We start from the raw sequence: 19,886 nt of genomic DNA, 5'->3' as shown, positions 1-19,886 counted from the left end.
TTGCAGAGGTGCTGAGAATATAACAGTTTAGAAGTATATATAGAAGTATATATATAACAGTTTAGAAGTATATACAAAAAGATACAAAACATCCAGGCCATGGGAAAACCTGGGTAGCCACAGCCACTCAAGAGGGAGAGGTTTTTTAGTGCCAGGAAGGAAAAAAAAAACTGGCAGGAGATAGCAGAAATCGTACACCAAATCCAGTTATTCCTGGAGTGGAACCACAGTCGATGGCCTGCACTCCAAACCAACAGATACAGATACTAATGCCGGAAAAAAAATCCCCCCCCAGTACCAACAATACCACCAGTCCGATAACATTCTTCTTTGCAAATATACAGGGTCTAAAGCCAGCAACAAACAACAAAATACCTTTCATCTGTGGACTGCTTGCAGAGGCAAAGGCAATGTTCGCGGCTTTCACTGAGACCCACATAAAAGATCACTTGGACAACGAAATATGGATCCCAGGTTACAACCTATACAGATGTGACAGAGTGAACAGGCAAAAGGGGGGGGGGAGGTTGGCCTGTACATTGCAGAGTCACTTGTTTGCACAGAACTGCTTAATGCCTCAAATGATGTAGTGGAAGTTTTAGCAGTAAAGATCGAGAACCAAAACCTAGTCATTGTGGTAGTCTACAAGCCTCCGGATGCAACATCCCAGCAATTCCAGGAACAGCTGTTAAAAATTGACCACTGTCTGGAAAATCTTCCAGCTCCTGCACCCAACATCTTGCTCCTGGGGGATTTCAACTTAAGGCACCTAAAATGGAGGAATATAGCAAATAATATTGTTGCAGTAATAACACCAGGAGGCAGCTCTGATGAAAACTCACACTCACACGAGCTTTTAAATCTCTGCACAAAATTCAATTTAAACCAGCAAATAATAGAGCCTACTAGACTGGAGAATACACTAGACCTCATCTTCACTAACAATGATGATCTGATAAGAAATGTCACCATATCAAAAACAATATACTCAGATCACAACATAATTGAGGTTCAGACGTGTATGCGTGGAGCCCCAGACCGACATAATGAGATTAGTCACGAGGGAGCAGTCACCAAATTCAACTTCAATAACAAAAACATAAAGTGGGACCAAGTAAACCAAGTCCTAACCGATATAAGCTGGGAAGATATACTAAGCAACACAGACCCCAACTTATGCCTAGAACAGATTAACTTGGTGGCACTCGATGTATGCACAAGGCTTATTCCTCTAAGAAAAAGGAGGAGTAGATGTAAAATAGAAAGAGACAGGCGCTCCCTTTACAGACGACGGAAAAGAATAACAGAGCGGCTAAAAGAGGTCAATATATCTGAAATGCGTAGGGAGACACTGGTCAGAGAAATAGCAAGCATCGAACTTAAGCTAAAGGAATCTTATAGGAGTCAGGAATCGCGGGAAGAACTAAAAGCCATAAATGAAATCAAAAGAAACCCAAAGTATTTCTTCTCCTATGCCAAATCAAAGTCGAGAACAACGTCCAGTATTGGGCCCCTACTTAAACAAGATGGGTCCTACACAGATGAAAGCAAGGAAATGAGTGAGCTACTCAAGTCCCACTATGTCTCAGTTTTTAGCAAGCCGCTAACCAGACTGAGAGTCGAAGATCAAAATGAATTTCTTATGAGAAAGCCACAGAATTTGGTTAACACAAGCCTATCCGATGTTATCCTGACGCCAAATGACTTCGAACAGGCGATAAATGACATGCCCATGCACTCTGCCCCAGGGCCAGACTCATGGAACTCCGTGTTCATCAAGAACTGCAAGAAACCCCTATCACGAGCCTTTTCCATCCTATGGAGAGGGAGCATGGACACGGGGGTCGTCCCACAGTTACTAAAAACAGCAGACATAGCCCCACTCCACAAAGGGGGCAGTAAAGCAACAGCAAAGAACTACAGACCGATAGCACTAACATCCCATATCATAAAAATCTTTGAAAGGGTCCTAAGAAGCAAGATCACCACCCATCTAGAAACCCATCAGTTACACAACCCAGGGCAACATGGGTTTAGAACAGGTCGCTCCTGTCTGTCTCAACTATTGGATCACTACGACAAGGTCATAGATGCACTAGAAGATAAAAAGAATGCAGATGTAATATATACAGACTTTGCAAAAGCCTTCGACAAGTGTGACCATGGCGTAATAGCGCACAAAATGCGTGCTAAAGGGATAACAGGAAAAGTCGGTCGATGGATCTATAATTTCCTTACTAACAGAACACAGAGAGTAGTCGTCAACAGAGTAAAGTCCGAGGCAGCTACGGTGAAAAGCTCTGTTTCACAAGGCACAGTACTCGCTCCCATCTTGTTCCTCATCCTCATATCCGACATAGACAAGGATGTCAGCCACAGCACCGTGTCTTCCTTTGCAGATGACACCCAAATCTGCATGACAGTGTCTTCCATTGCAGACACTGCAAGGCTCCAGGCGGACATCAACCGAATCTTTCAGTGGGCTGCAGAAAACAATATGAAGCTCAACGATGAGAAATTTCAATTACTCAGATATGGTAAACACGAGGAAATTAAATCTTCATCAGAGTACAAAACAAATTCTGGCCACAAAATAGAGCGAAACACCAACGTCAAAGACCTGGGAGTGATCATGTCGGAGGATCTCACCTTCAAGGACCATAACACTGTATCAATCGCATCTGCTAGAAAAATGACAGGATGGATAATGAGAACCTTCAAAACTAGGGAGGCCAAGCCCATGATGACACTCTTCAGGTCACTTGTTCTGTCTAGGCTGGAATATTGCTGCACACTAACAGCACATTTCATGGCAGGTGAAATTGCTGACCTAGAAAATGTGCAGAGAACCTTCACGGCGCGCATAACGGAGATAAAACACCTCAATTACTGGGAGCGCTTGAGGTTCCTAAACCTGTATTCCCTGGAACGCAGGCAGGAGAGATACATGATTATATACACCTGGAAAATCCTAGAGGGACTAGTACCGAATTTGCACACGAAAATCACTCACTCACTCACTCTCCAGGTAAACTCCAGGTAAACGAAAGCAAAAGACTTGGCAGACGATGCAACATCCCCCCAATGAAAAGCAGGGGTGTCACTAGCACGTTAAGAGACCATACAATAAGTGTCAGGGGCCCGAGACTGTTCAACTGCCTCCCAGCATACATAAGGAGGATTACCAACAGACCCCTGGCAGTCTTCAAGCTGGCACTGGACAAGCACCTAAAGTCGGTTCCTGACCAGCCGGGCTGTGGCTCGTACGTTGGGAAAACTGAAGCCATTCTCTTTGGCACGAAACATAAACTGAGAAGGGTAAATAATTTTAATGTTCAATGTAATGGGGAGCCCATCACTTTGGTTTCATCAGTAAAATAGTTGGGAATCCCCTTTGACCCATGCATGTCAGGAGAATTGATAGGGAACAGTGTAGTAAAGAAAGCGAATGCCAGACTGAAGTTCCTGTATAGACAAGCACAGTGTCTACCTACTGAGGCTCGCAGGACCCTATGTCTAGCCCTTATGCAATGCCATATGGATTACGCTTGCTCTTCTTGGTACTCTGCCTTGACAAAAAAAAAAACTGAAAGATAGACTGCAAATCACCCAGAACAAAATCGTAAGATTCATCCTGGGGCTGGGACCAAGAGAACATATAGGCCAGGATGAATTACAGCAGTTGGATATGCTGAATGTTGAAGACAGAGTAAAACAACTGAAGCTAAATCATGTTTATAAAATTGCTCACAAACAATGTCCAGAATATCTTGCTGTCAATTTTGTCAAGGTTGGGAACCAAAGCAATCATAGTACTAGGGGGAGAGAGCACAACTTTGTAGTACCCACAGTCAGTGGCCAGGCTTCAAACACCTTTTATTGTACAGCAATAAAGGAATGGAACAGACTGCCCGCACATGTCAAAGCCAGTCATAGCATGAACCAGTTCAAGAAGAGTGCCAAAAGGTGTCTGATGAATGTAGCTACAGAAAGGGAGGGGAATGATTTTCTATTTTTTAGCTAACGTACGTGTAAATTTTACCTTATTCCTAGTAATGACCCTCGTATTGTAGATAGCCTTAATGACTTTGGTGTAGTAGATAGTCTTTTTAGTATGATAATAAGATGTTATCTTCATTGTAGAATAATAAGAAAATATTATAACCTTTATATTATAATAATAAGGTAAAAGGACCCCAATGGAAATAAGTCACTCTGTCTGACTTTTTTGGGTTATCCCAGGTTCTCTACACATATGCTGCTATGTATGATAATTCTATGTAATTGTATTTGTGTATACCTGAATAAACTTACTTACTTACTTACTTAACAGCTTTGAGAGCATTTAGCCTATCTTTGCATTTCCTATTTAGTTGTGGTATAGTGGACCCCTCAAGGAAGGTTCCTTGATGTTGGTGAGGGGCTCTTGATTTAGGGAATTGGATCTGTGCTCCAGTTCCCCAAATTAAGCCTGAATGCCTTCCACATCCCCCCCAAGGCGCTGTATAATCCTCCGGGTTTACCGCTTCCCCCTTGATTATAATAATAATAATGTGGTACAGTGGATTTGTTAAAAGGTACATCTACACCAAGATATCTGTAAGTTTTAACGTAGCTAATGCTTTCACCCTGCAAACAGATGGGTGGGGGATGTCGTTTGCTTGTTAATATCTTTGTTTTAGAGGAAGATATTATGAGGCCTAGTCGATTACAAATTGCTTGAACTTCATTAAGAATGGTGCTCATGCCCTGTTGTGTGTATCATGTGTGTATCATATTGTGTGTATCAGCATAGCTTATAGCTATATGTTTATATATATATGTTCAATTGAATATTTGAAGTTCTGTTTTCAAACAGCATGTAGTAGGTTTCGTCAATATTTAAGGGTAAGTTTGCTGGTAGTCATCGTCGTTAACATTGTCGCTGAGGGTAGTCGGATTTGAGTGGTTTAGTTTTTTAGTTTAATATGTAACAAAAAGGCACAATACCGTGGCTGGAACAATACACAAATAACCCGTGTGACTGTGTAAATGGTCCAAATCGGACTGTTAGCTCCTCTCTTCTATGTGTGGGTTATTTGTGTATTAGTTTAATATGTTTATTATGCACCCCATATCCCTCATGTGGGCGGTATTCAAAAGATTACAGAGGTACATAATGGGTACAGGGACTGGACCCCAAAGTTATGATAGCTGAACTAGTTACAAAGGTAATGAACTCCAGGTAGATCTGGCCACAATCATGGCAAGTTACGAAGGTAATGAATCAGCCTCACTCCTATACATGAACTGGACCCCAAAGTTATGATAGCTGAACTAGTTACAAAGGTAATGAACTCCAGGTAGATCTGGCCACAATCATGGCAAGTTACGAAGGTAATGAATCAGCCTCACTCCTATACATGGTTACAATCATGAACAAGTTACAAAGTAATGAGCCACTGACACGTCCACACCTGGTCACAATTGTAATGAGCATATGTGTAGAGAACCCATGTGAGTCACTCAGCGCAAAACGTGGTGGAGTTCGATGTTCCGTCTGCTGAGCACCAGACAGCAGAGCTGTACTCACCTAATTGTGATTGCAGAGGTCGAGACTCAACTCCTGGCCCCGCCTCTTCACTGAGTGCTACTAGGTCCTCTCTTTCCCTGCTCCATGAGCTTTATCATACCTCATCTTAAAGCTATGTATAGGTCCGGCTTCCACTACCTCACTTGCTAGGCTATTCCACTTCCTGACTACTCTAGAACTGAAGAAATACATCCTAACATCCCTTTGACTCATCTGGGTCTTCAACTTCCAATTGTGACCCCTTGTTTCTGTGTCCCCTCTCTGGAACATCCTGTCTCTGTCCACCTTGTCTATTCCACGCAGTATTTTATATGTCGTTATCATGTCTCCCCTAACCCTCATGTCCTCCAGTGTCGTCAGGCCAATTTCCCTTAGCCTTTCTTCGTAGGACATTCCCCTTAACTCTGGAACTAATCTTGTCGCAAACCTTTGCACCTTCTCAAATGTCTTGACGTGCTTGATCAAATGTGGGTTCTAAACAGGTGTTGCATACTCCAATATGGGCCTGACGTACACGGTGTACAGTGTCTTGAACGATTCCTTACTAAGGTATCGGAGCGCTATTCTCAGGTTTGCCAGGCGCCCATATTCTGCAGGAGCAGGTGTCCAGCCTGTCCAGGTCTCTTTGAAGTCCTGCCTGATCCTCATCTGACTTAATTCTCCTCATTAACTTCACATCATCTGCGAACAGGGACACTTCTGAGTCTAACCTGTACTCACCTGTATGTGTCAGCAGAGCTCTGGTAGTGTGCCGCGCAAAACAGGTGCAGAAATTTTGCCGCGCAGTTGAACACGTGTATTATGGCGCACAAGTGAGTGCAGGCAATTTGGCGGGCACGCGAACCTGGGTACTATGACGCGCCGCGACAGTGTGTCAGTTGTTGATGTGTGCTGGAAGTGTTAGCATGATACAGTGATGAACTCTGAGGTAGGTTGAGGCTCTGCTTGTTGTTGTGACTGTTTTACTGACTCTGCTTGTTGTTGTGGCTCTGTTAGAGTGACTCTGCTTGATGTTGTGACTGTTATAGTGACTGCTTTTTATAGTGACTCTGCTTGTTGTAGTGATTCTTGTTGTTACTGCTTATTGTAGTGACTCTGCTTGTTGTAGGGGATGCTTGTTGTTGTGACTGTTTTAGTGACTTTGCTTTTTGTAGTGACTGCCTGTTGTGACTCTGCTTGTTGTAGTGACTATGCTTTTTGTAGTGACTCTGCCTGTTGTGACTCTGCTTGTTGTAGTGACTATGCTTTTTGTAGTGACTCTGCTTGTTGCAATTACTGTTATAGTGACTCTGCTTGTTGTAGTGACTTTGCTTGTTGTGACTCTGCTTGTTATTGTGACTCTACTTGTTGTCGTGACTCAGTTATAGTAACTCTGCTTGTTGTTGTGACTGTTTTTGTGACTGCTTGTTGTTGTGACTGTTTTAGTGACTCTGCTTGTTGTTGTGACTGTTTTAGTGATTCTGCTTATTGTAGTGACTGTTATAATGACTATGTTATAGTGACTCTGCTTGTTGTTGTGACTGCTGTTATGACTCTGCTTGTTGTAGTGACTTTTCTTGTTGTGACTGCTTGTCGTGACTCTACTTGTTATTATGATCTGCTTGTTGTCGTGACTCTGTTATAGTGACTGTGCTTGTTGTTGTGGCTCTGTTATAGTAACTCTGCTTGTTGTTGTGACTCTGTTATAGTGACTGTGCTTGTTGTTGTGACTCTGTTATAGTAACTCTGCTTGTTGTTGTGACTCTGTTATAGTAACTCTGCTTGTTGTTGTGACTCTGTTATAGTAACTCTGCTTGTTGTCGTGACTCTGTTATAGTGACTGTGCTTGTTGTTGTGACTCTGTTATAGTAACTCTGCTTGTTGTCGTGACTCTGTTATAGTGACTGTGCTTGTTGTTGTGACTCTGTTATAGTAACTCTGCTTGTTGTCGTGACTCTGTTATAGTGACTGTGCTTGTTGTTGTGACTCTGTTATAGTAACTTTGCTTGTTGTTGTGACTCTGTTATAGTAACTGCTTGTTGTTGTGAGTCTGTTATAGTGACTCTGCTTGTTGTTGTGACTCTGTTATAGTAACTCTGCTTGTTGTCGTGACTCTGTTATAGTGACTGTGCTTGTTGTTGTGACTCTGTTATAGTGACTGTGCTTGTTGTTGTGACTCTGTTATAGTAACTCTACTTGTTGTTGTGACTCTGTTATAGTGACTCTGCTTGTTGTTGTGACTCTGTTATAGTAACTCTGCTTGTTGTTGTGACTCTGTTATAGTGACTGTGCTTGTTGTTGTGACTCTGTTATAGTAACTCTGCTTGTTGTTGTGACTCTGTTATAGTAACTCTGCTTGTTGTTGTGACTCTGTTATAGTGACTGTGCTTGTTGTTGTGACTCTGTTATAGTGACTGTGCTTGTTGTTGTGACTCTGTTATAGTAACTCTGCTTGTTGTTGTGACTCTGTTATAGTAACTCTGCTTGTTGTTGTGACTCTGTTATAGAAACTCTGCTTGTTGTCGTGACTCTGTTATAGTGACTGTGCTTGTTGTTGTGACTCTGTTATAGTGACTGTGCTTGTTGTTGTGACTGTTATAGTAACACTGCTTGTTGTTGTGACTGTTATAGTGACTCTGCTTGTTGTTGTGACTCTGTTATAGTAACTCTGCTTGTTGTTGTGACTCTGTTATAGTGACTGTGCTTGTTGTTGTGATTCTGTTAGTAAGTTTATTCAGGTATACACAAATACAGTTACACAGAATTATCATACATAGCAACATATGTGTAGAGAACCTGGGATAACCCAAAAAAGTCAGACAGAGTGACTTATTTCCATTGTTATAGTGACTGCTTGTTGTTGTGATTCTGTTGTAGTGACTCTGCTTGTTGTAATGACAGTTTTAGTGACTCTGCTTGTTGTAGTTACTGTTACAGTGACTCTGCTTGTTGTAATGACTTATAGTGACTGTGTTGTAATGACTCTCCTTGTTGTAATTATTGTGCTTGTTATGATTCTGCTTGCTGTTGTGACTCTGCTTGTTATAATGACTGTTATAGTGATTCTGTTGTATTGTTTTTGTTATAGTGACTCTGCTTGTTGTCGTGACTCTGCTTGTTGTTGTGACTCTGCTTGTTGTGACTGTTGTAATGAATCTATTGTAGTGACTCAGTTATAGTGAATCTGCTTGTTGTAGTTACTATTATAGTGACTCTGCTTGTTTAAGTGACTCTTATAGCGACTGTGCTTGTTGTAATGGCTGTGCTTGTTGTTGTGACTCTGCTTCTTGTTGTGACTCTGCTTGTTATAGTAACTGTTTTGGTGACTGTGTTGTAGTGACTCTCTGATGGTGACCCTGTTATAGTAACCGTCGTAATGCCTTACAGTGGCTCTGTTGTAGTGATTATTACAGCAACATTGTTGTAGTGGCTCTTTTAGTGACTGTTATGGCGACTATGTTATAGTGACTCTGCTTGTTGTAGTAACTCTGCTTGTTACTGTGACTCTGCTTGTTATAGTGACTGTTACAGTGACTCTACTTGTTGTAGTGACTGTTATAGTGAGTTTGTTGTTGTAACTCTGCTTGTTACTGTGACTCTGCTTGCTGTAGTGTCTCTTCTTGTTGTAGCGACTCTGCTTGTTGTAGTGACTGATTGTTACAGTAACTCTGCTTGTTGTAGTGGTTCTGCTAATTTTATTGACTCTGTTATAGTGACTCTGCTTGTTGTAGTAACACTGCTTGTTGTAGTAACTCTGCTTGTTAATGTGACTCTGCTTGCTGTAGTGACTGTTACAGTGACTGCTTGTTGTAGTGACTGTTATAGTGAGTCTTCTTGTTGTAGTAACTCTGTTACTGTGACTGTGCTTGTTGTAGTGTGTCTTGTTGTAGTGATTGTTATAGTGACTCTGTTACAGTGACTCTGCTTGTTGTAGTGGCTCTGATTGTTGCAGTGACTCTGCCTGTTGTAGCGACTCTGTTGTAGTTACTCTGCTTGTTACTATGATTCTGCTTGTTGGATTGACTCTGCCAATTGTAGTTACTCTCTCGTTGTAGCAACTTTGATTCTGCTTGTCGCAATGATTGCTTGTTCCACTGATCTTGCCTGTTGTAGCGACTGTGCGTGATGTAGCATCTTTGATTCCGCTTACTGCAGAGACTTTGGATGTTGTTGTTCAGCATGACTTCACGTGTGAGTGTGAAGTGAACATCTCTAGGAACGTCAGCTCTCTCTCTCTCTGGTGCTTTATAATGAGATGATGGCGGTGTTCACTGCCGCTGTCTCTGTGTTCAACTGAATCTAATTCAGTCCTATGCTGCTAGTTTACAGACACTACTACCTTTGTGAATTTTGCTGGCAAGTTTAAAAACATTTAATAACTTAAATGAGAAATGAATAGTCAGTGATTCTGAAGGTTAATGAACACAGAAACTTGCATATCCACTGTCCATCATAATACAACGATTGAAGATAAATGAATGTATAGGAAGTGAAGAGAGCTGTAGACTACAGGAAGGTGTCACTGTGTTGGACAGTCCAGCAATCTTGATAACAGTACTCTTATCAAGATTGATGGACTGATTACATAAACACCAGGCTGGGTGATTGATTACCTCAAACTCCTTCTGATCTTCAACCATTCTTCTCTGTATTAGACTGAGGAAGTCACTGGTTAGCGAAACATTTTCACAATAAAGATTACCCAAGTGTTGTACAACTGTCTAATTCATCACCTCTGGAGATCTCAATCATATGAAATGTAATGTGTGTGTGTGCGGAGACATGAACCTTGGACCACACTGATGCGAACCCTGAGGGAGCGGTCAGTATCACCCCTGAGGGAGCGGTCAGTATCACCCCTGATGGAGCGGTCAGTATCACCCCTGAGGGAGCGGTCAATATCACCCCTGAGGGAGCGGTCAGTATTACCCCTGAGGGAGCAGTCAGTATCACCCCTGAGGGAGCGGTCAGTATTACCCCTGAGGGAGCAGTCAGTATCACCCCTGAGGGAGCGGTCAGTATCACCCCTGAGGAAGCGATCAGTATCACCCCTGAGGGAGCAGTCAGTATCACCCCTGAGGGAGCGGTCAGTATCACCCCTGAGGGAGCGGTCAATATCACCCCTGAGGGAGTGGTCAATATCACCCCTGAGGGAGCGGTCAGTATCACCCCTGAGGGAGCAGTCAATATCACCCCTGAGGGAGCAGCCAATATCACCCCTGAGGGAGCGGTCAGTATCACCCCTGAGGGAGCAGTCAATATCACCCCTGAGGGAGCGGTCAGTATCACCCCTGAGGGAGCGGTCAATATCATCCCTGAGGGAGTGGTCAATATCACCCTTGAGGGAGCGGTCAGTATCACCCCTGAGGGAGCGGTCAATATCACCCCTGAGGGAGCGGTCAATATCACCCCTGAGGGAGCGGTCAATATCATCCCTGAGGGAGTGGTCAATATCACCCTTGAGGGAGCGGTCAGTATCACCCCTGAGGGAGCAGCCAATATCACCCCTGAGGGAGCGGTCAGTATCACCCCTGAGGGAGCGGTCAGTATCACCCCTGAGGGAGCAGTCAGTATCACCCCTGAGGGGGTGGTCAATATCACCTCGACTCACACACACCACTCTTGCAACACCGTATATTAAAGTTCCACCACTCATACCTGACAGTCATGCAACAGTAACCTTGAATCTTATTTGCGTAATGCCAGGCAGCAGATACAGTAATATTTGTACTCTGTGATTCAGGAAAGAACTAAGATGGAAATAAGTATAATTTTTCTTTTTATTTGATATGAAGTGATAAATATGTGCACTAAAATGGATAAATATTCCAGAAGCAATATTGCAAAACGTAATAAATGGGGAATATTCATGTGTTATCTCCCTGATCTGTTATTACCTGGAGTTTACCTAGAGAGAGTTCCGGGGATCAACGCCCCCGTGGCCCGGTCTGTGACCAGGCCTCATGGTGGATCAGGGCCTGATCAATCAGGCTGTTACTGCTGTATAAAGCTGCGTGCATAACTCAATGTAAAAGAAAGCTAAACACAATTTGAATGTCTGTCAGATCACTAAAGCTTAATTAACTGATAGCACCGTGTTGACCTTCCCTCCCTCACCCTGTCAACAAGGTACACATGACAGCTTGCAGGCAGTGTTGCCACACTGGTTGACACCAATCGTTATTCATAACTCTTCCATAAATTTCTGTTAACATTATAGCTCTCTGTCACATGCACACACACACACACACACACACACACACACACACACACACACACACACACACACACACACACACACACACACACACACACACACAGTAAACGAGATGATGGAATATGTGGCAACAAAGTGCAAGGAGGCAGAGGAAAGTTTTGTTCCCAAGGGAAACAGAAATAATAGGAAGACCAAAACGAGTCCTTGGTTTACCCGAAGGTGTAGGGAGGCAAAAACTAAGTGCAACAGAGAATGGAAAAGGTACAGGAGGCATAGGACCCAGGAAAACAAGGAGATTAGTAGAAGAGCCAGAAACGAGTATGCGCAGATAAGGAGGGAGGCCCAGCGACAGTATGAAAACGACATAGCATCGAAAGTCAAATCTGACCCGAAACTGCTGTATAGCCACATTAGGAGGAAAACAACAGTCAAGGACCAGGTGATAAGGCTGAGGAAAGACGGTGGAGAACTCACAAGAAACGATCAAGAGGTATGTGAGGAGCTCAACACGAGATTTAAGGAAGTATTTACAGTAGAGACAGGAAGGACTCTGGGGGGACAGACCAGATGGGGACACCAACAAGGAATACACCAACAAGTGTTGGACGACATACATACAGATGAGGAGGAGGTGAAGAAACTGCTAAGGGACATCGATACCTCAAAGGCAATGGGACCGGACAACATCTCTCCATGGGTCCTTAGAGAGGGAGCAGATATGTTGTGCATACCACTTACCACAATCTTCAACACATCCCTGGAAACTGGGCAACTACATGAGGTATGGAAGACGGCAAATGTAGTTCCCATTTTCAAAAAAGGAGACAGAAAAGAGGCACTAAACTATAGACCTGTGTCATTGACGTGTATAGTATGCAAAATTATGGAGAAGATTATCAGGAGGAGAGTGGTGGAGCACCTGGAACGGAACAGGAGTATAAATGCCAACCAGCACGGATTCACGGAAGGCAAATCCTGTGTCACAAACCTTCTGGAGTTTTACGATAAAATAACAGAAGTAAGACAAGAGAGAGAGGGGTGGGTTGATTGCATCTTCTTGGACTGCAAGAAGGCCTTTGACACAGTTCCTCACAAGAGATTAGTGCAGAAGCTAGAGCATCAGGCGCATATAACAGGAAGAGCACTGCAATGGATCAGAGAATACCTGACAGGGAGGCAACAACGAGTCATGGTACGTAGTGATGTATCACAGTGGGCACCTGTGACGAGCGGGGTCCCACAGGGGTCGGTCCTAGGACCAGTGCTATTTTTGGTATATGTGAACGACATGACGGAAGGGTTAGACTCAGAAGTGTCCCTGTTTGCAGATGATGTGAAGTTAATGAGGAGAATTAAATCTGATGAGGACCAGGCAGGACTTCAAAGAGACCTGGACAGACTGGACACCTGGTCCAGCAAATGGCTTCTCGAATTTAATCCTGCCAAATGCAAAGTCATGAAGATAGGGGAAGGGCACAGAAGACCACAGACAGAGTATAGGCTAGGTGGCCAAAGACTGCAAACCTCACTCAAGGAGAAAGATCTTGGGGTGAGTATAACACCGAGCATGTCTCCGGAAGCACACATCAATCAGATAACTGCTGCAGCATATGGGCGCCTGGCAAACCTGAGAACAGCATTCCGACACCTTAGTAAGGAATCATTCAAGACACTGTACACCGTGTATGTCAGGCCCATACTGGAGTATGCAGCACCTGTTTGGAACCCGCACTTGATAAAGCACGTCAAGAAACTAGAGAAAGTACAAAGGTTTGCAACAAGGTTAGTTCCAGAGCTAAGGGGAATGTCCTATGAAGAAAGATTAAGGGAAATCGGCCTGACGACACTGGAGGACAGGAGGGTCAGGGGAGACATGATAACGACATATAAAATACTGCGTGGAATAGACAAGGTGGACAAGGACAGGATGTTCCAGGGAGGGGACACAGAAACAAGAGGCCACAATTGGAAGTTGAAGACACAAATGAGTCAGAGAGATAGTAGGAAGTATTTCTTCAGTCATAGAGTTGTAAGGCAGTGGAATAGCCTAGAAAATGACGTAGTGGAGGCAGGAACCATACACAGTTTTAAGATGAGGTTTGATAAAGCTCATGGAGCGGGGAGAGAGAGGGTCTAGTAGCAACCGGTGAAGAGGCGGGGCCAGGAGCTAGGACTCGACCCCTGCAACCACAAATAGGTGAGTACAAATAGGTGAGTACATCAGTCGCAGAGCCAGAAACGAGTATGCACAGGTAAGGAGGGAGGCCCAGCGACAGTATGAAAATGACATAGCATCGAAAATCAAGACTGACCCGAAACTGTTGTATAGCCACATCAGGAGGAAGACAACAGTCAAAGACCAGGTGATCAGACTGAGGACAGAAGGTGGAGAACTCACAAGAAATGATCAGGAGGTATGTGAGGAGCTAAACAGGAGATTTAAGGAAGTTTTCATAGTAGAGACAGGAAGGGCTGTGGGAAGACAGCACAGAAGGGAACATCAAGAGGGAATATACCAACAAGTGTTGGAGGACATACGAACAACTGAGGAGGAGGTGCAGAAGCTGCTAAGTGACCTTGATACCTCAAAGGCGATGGGACCGGATAACATCTCCCCATGGGTCCTAAGAGAAGGAGCAGAGATGCTGTGTGTGCCCCTAACCACAATCTTCAACACATCCCTTGAAACTGGGCAACTACCTGAGAAATGGAAGACAGCAAATGTAGTCCCCATATTTAAGAAAGGAAACAGAAATGAGGCACTAAACTACAGACCTGTGTCTCTGACATGTATTGTGTGCAAAGTCATGGAGAAGATTATCAGGAGGAGAGTGGTGGAGCACCTGGAACAGAACAAGATTATAAATGAAAACCAGCATGGGTTCATGGAAGGCAAATCCTGTGTCACAAACCTCCTGGAGTTTTATGGCAAGGTAACAGAAGTAAGACACGAGAGAGAGGGGTGGGTTGATTGCGTTTTCCTAGACTGCAGGAAGGCCTTTGACACAGTTCCCCACAAGAGATTAGTGCAGAAGCTGGAGGATCAGGCGCATATAACAGGGAGGGCACTGCAATGGATCAGGGAATACCTGACAGGGAGGCAGCAACGAGTCATGGTACGTGAAGAGGTATCACAGTGGGCGCCTGTGACGAGCAGGGTCCCACAGGGGTCAGTTCTAGGACCAGTGCGATTTTTGATATATGCAAACGACATGATGGAAGGAATAGACTCTGAAGAGTCCCTGTTCGCAGATGATGTGAAGTTGATGAGAAGAATTAAATCGGATGAGGATGAGGCAGGACTGCAAAGAGACCTGGACAGGCTGGACATGTGGTCCAGAAACTGGCTTCTCGAATTCAAACCTGCCAAATGCAAAGTCATGAAGATTGGGGAGGGGCAAAGAAGACCGCAGACAGAGTATAGGTTAGGTGGACAAAGACTACAGACCTCACTCAGGGAGAAAGACCTTGGGGTGACCATAACACCGAGCACGTCACCGGAGGCACACATCAACCAAATAACTGCTGCAGCATATGGGCGCCTGGCAAACCTGAGAATAGCGTTCTGATACCTTAACAAGGAATCGTTCAAGACACTGTACACTGTGTATGTTAGGCCCATACTGGAGTATGCAGCACCAGTCTGGAACCCACACCTGGTCAAGCAAGTCAAGAAGTTAGAGAAAGTACAAAGGTTTCCAACCATGCTAGTCCCAGAGCTCAGGGGAATGTCGTACGAGGAAAGGTTGAGGGAAATCGGACTGACGACACTGGAGGACAAGGGTCAGGGGAGACATGATAACGACATACAAGATACTGCGGGGAATAGACAAGGTGGACAGAGATAGGATGTTCCAGAGAGAGGACACAGAAACAAGGGGTCACAACTGGAAGCTGAAGACTCAGACGAATCACAGGGACGTTAGGAAGTATTTCTTCAGTCATAGAGTCGTCAGGAAGTGGAATAGCCTAGCAAGTGAAGTAGTGGAGGCAGGAACCATACACAGTTTTAAGAAGAGGTATGAAAAAGCTCAGGAAGCAGAGAGGGAGAGGACCTAGTAGCGATCAGTGAAGAGGCGGGGCCAGAAGCTGAAACTCGACCCCTCCAATCACAATTAGGTGAGTACAATTAGGTGAGTACACATACACAACTTATGCCTAGAACAGATTAACTCGGTAGCACTCGATGTATGCACAAGGCTTATTCCTCTAAGAAAAAGGAGGAGTAGATGTAAAACTGAAAGAGACAGGCGCTCCCTTTACAGGCGACGGAAAAGAATAACAGAGCGGCTAAAAGAGGTCAATATATCTGAAATGCGTAGGGAGACACTGGTCAGAGAAATAGCAAGCATCGAACTTAAGCTAAAAGAATCCTTTAGGAGTCAGGAATCGCGGGAAGAACTAAAAGCCATAAATGAAATCGAAAGAAACCCAAAGTATTTCTTCTCCTATGCCAAATCAAAATCGAGAACAACGTCCAGTATTGGGCCCCTACTTAAACAAGATGGGTCCTACACAGATGACAACAAGGAAATGAGTGAGCTACTCAAGTCCCAATATGACTCAGTTTTTAGCAAGCCGCTAACCAGACTGAGAGTCGAAGATCAAAATGAATTTTTTATGAGAGAGCCACAAAATTTGATTAACACAAGCCTATCCGATGTTATCCTGACGCCAAATGACTTCGAACAGGCGATAAATGACATGCCCATGCACTCTGCCCCAGGGCCAGACTCATGGAACTCTGTGTTCATCAAGAACTGCAAGAAGCCCCTATCACGAGCCTTTTCCATCCTATGGAGAGGGAGCATGGACACGGGGGTCGTCCCACAGTTACTAAAAACAACAGACATAGCCCCACTCCACAAAGGGGGCAGTAAAGCAACAGCAAAGAACTACAGACCAATAGCACTAACATCCCATATCATAAAAATCTTTGAAAGGGTCCTAAGAAGCAAGATCACCACGCATCTAGAAACCCATCAGTTACACAACCCAGGGCAACATGGGTTTAGAACAGGTCGCTCCTGTCTGTCTCAACTATTGGACCACTACGACAAGGTCCTAAATGCACTAGAAGACAAAAAGAATGCAGATGTAATATATACAGACTTTGCAAAAGCCTTCGACAAGTGTGACCATGGCGTAATAGCGCACAAAATGCGTGCTAAAGGAATAACAGGAAAAGTCGGTCGATGGATCTATAATTTCCTCACTAACAGAACACAGAGAGTAGTCGTCAACAGAGTAAAGTCCGAGGCAGCTACGGTGAAAAGCTCTGTTCCACAAGGCACAGTACTCGCTCCCATCTTGTTCCTCATCCTTATATCCGACATAGACAAGGATGTCAGCCACAGCACCGTGTCTTCCTTTGCAGATGACACCCGAATCTGCATGACAGTGTCTTCCATTGCAGACACTGCAAAGCTCCAGGCAGACATCAACCAAATCTTTCAGTGGGCTGCAGAAAACAATATGAAGTTCAACGATGAGAAATTTCAATTACTCAGATATGGTAAACATGAGGAAATTAAATCTTCATCAGAGTACAAAACAAATTCTGGCCACAAAATAGAGCGAAACACCAACGTCAAAGACCTGGGAGTGATCATGTCGGAGGATCTCACCTTCAAGGACCATAACATTGTATCAATCGCATCTGCTAGAAAAATGACAGGATGGATAATGAGAACCTTCAAAACTAGGGAGGCCAAGCCCATGATGACACTCTTCAGGTCACTTGTTCTATCTAGGCTGGAATATTGCTGCACACTAACAGCACCTTTCAAGGCAGGTGAAATTGCCGACCTAGAAAATGTACAGAGAACTTTCACGGCGCGCATAACGGAGATAAAACACCTCAATTATTGGGAGCGCTTGAGGTTCCTAAACCTGTATTCCCTGGAACGCAGGAGGGAGAGATACATGATTATATACACCTGGAAAATCCTAGAGGGGCTAGTACCGAACTTGCACACGAAAATCACCCACTACGAAAGCAAAAGACTTGGCAGACGATGCACCATCCCCCCAATGAAAAGCAGGGGTGTCACTAGCACGTTAAGAGACCATACAATAAGTGTCAGGGGCCCGAGACTGTTCAACTGCCTCCCAGCACACATAAGGGGGATTACCAACAGACCCCTGGCAGTCTTCAAGCTGGCACTGGACAAGCACCTAAAGTCAGTTCCGGATCAGCCGGGCTGTGGCTCGTATGTTGGTTTGCGTGCAGCCAGCAGCAACAGCCTGGTTGATCAGGCTCTGATCCACCAGGAGGCCTGGTCTCAGACCGGGCCGCGGGGGCGTTGACCCCCGGAACTCTCTCCAGGTAAACTCCAGGTAAACAGGTAAACACACATCAGGCCCATACTGGAGTATGCAGCACCAGTTTGGAACCCATACCTGGTCAAGCACGTCAAGATATTAGAGAAAGTGCAAAGGTTTGCAACAAGGCTAGTTCCGGAGCTCAGGAGTATGTCCTACGAAGAAAGGTTGAGGGAAATCGGACTGACGACATTGGAGGATAGGAAGGTCAGGGGAGACATGATAACGACATACAAAATACTGCGTGGAATAGATAAGGTAGACAGAGACAGGTTGTTCCAGAGAGGGGACACACAAACAAGGGGTCACAATTGGAAGCTGAAGACTCAGACGAGTCAGAGGGAGGACCTAGTAGCGATCAGTAAAGAGGCGGGGCCAGGAGCTGAGTCTCGACCCCTGCAACCACAATTAGGTGAGTACAATTAGGTGAGTACACACGCAGACACACACGCAAGCACACACACACACTTACACACACACGCACACACACACACACACACACACACACACACACACACTTACACACACACACACACACACGCACACACACACGCACACACACACACACACACACACACACGCACACAATGATAGAAAAGAAACTAAAGGTTTGGTACACAAACGCGGATGGAATAACGAATAAACATGAGGAGTGGAATGAAAGAATCAGTGAAAAATCCCCAGACATCATAGCAGTCACAGAAACAAAACTCGCTGAGACAATAACAGACACAATCTTCCCAACAGGATATCAGATCCTGAGGAAAGATAGAAGGAGTAGAGGGGGAGGAGGGGTTGCACTGCTCATAAAACACCAATGGGGATTTGAGGAAATGGAAGGCATGGACATGATTGGAGAAAGAGACTACATTGTAGGTACAATTCAGTCCGGAGAACATAAAGTAGTCATTGGAGTGATGTATAACCCACCACAGAACTGCAGGAGGCCAAGAGAGGAATACGAAGAAAACAACAGGGTGATGGTGGACACACTGGCTGAGGTGGCAAGAAGAGCTCACTCGAGCAGAGCAAAGTTACTGGTAATGGGCGATTTCAACCACAGGGAGATCGACTGGGAAAAACCTGGAGCCACATGGGGGTCCCGAAACATGGAGAGCCAAGATGTTGGATGTGGTACTTGAAAACCTCATGCATCAACATGTCAGGGACACAACCAGAGAGAGAGGGGAGGATGAGCCAGCAAGACTGGATCTTGTGTTCACCCTGAGCAGTTCAGACATCGAGGACATCACTTACGAGAGGCCCCTTGGAGCTAGCGATCATGTGGTTCTGAGTTTTGACTATATGGTAGAGTTACAAGTGGAGAAGGTAACAGGAACTGAAGGGAACAGGCCAAACTATAAAAGGGGGGACTACACAGGTATGAGAAACTTCCTGCAGGAGGTTCAGTGGGACAGAGAAATGGTAGGAAAATCAGTAAACGAGATGATGGAATATGTGGCAACAAAGTGCAAGGAGGCAGAGGAAAGTTTTGTTCCCAAGGGAAACAGAAATAATAGGAAGACCAAAACGAGTCCTTGGTTTACCCGAAGGTGTAGGTAGGCAAAAACTAAGTGCAACAGAGAATGGAAAAGGTACAGGAGGCATAGGACCCAGGAAAACAAGGAGATTAGTAGAAGAGCCAGAAACGAGTATGCGCAGATAAGGAGGGAGGCCCAGCGACAGTATGAAAACGACATAGCATCGAAAGTCAAATCTGACCCGAAACTGCTGTATAGCCACATTAGGAGGAAGACAACAGTCAAGGACCAGGTGATAAGGCTGAGGAAAGAA

At 44.6% G+C, this 19,886-nt stretch overlaps 1 protein-coding gene across 2 annotated transcripts in view; it reads left to right on the top strand.

The window, feature by feature from the left end:
• Positions 1–6,416: 6,416 nt before the first annotated feature.
• LOC128685186 (venom phosphodiesterase-like) overlaps positions 6,417–19,886 on the top strand; it is a 150,829-nt gene continuing 137,359 nt past the window's right edge. For both annotated transcript variants that reach the window (XM_070082806.1, XM_070082807.1), the window contains exon 1: positions 6,417–6,500. In XM_070082806.1, coding sequence (XP_069938907.1) covers positions 6,489–6,500 — 12 coding nt within the window. In that variant the 5' untranslated portion in view covers positions 6,417–6,488. The remainder of the gene's footprint in view (positions 6,501–19,886) is intronic.

The sequence above is a fragment of the Cherax quadricarinatus genome, chromosome 8 (assembly GCF_038502225.1).
Source record: "Cherax quadricarinatus isolate ZL_2023a chromosome 8, ASM3850222v1, whole genome shotgun sequence".
Taxonomy (NCBI): domain Eukaryota; kingdom Metazoa; phylum Arthropoda; class Malacostraca; order Decapoda; family Parastacidae; genus Cherax; species Cherax quadricarinatus.
This window is presented reverse-complemented; position numbering and strand designations above follow the sequence as displayed.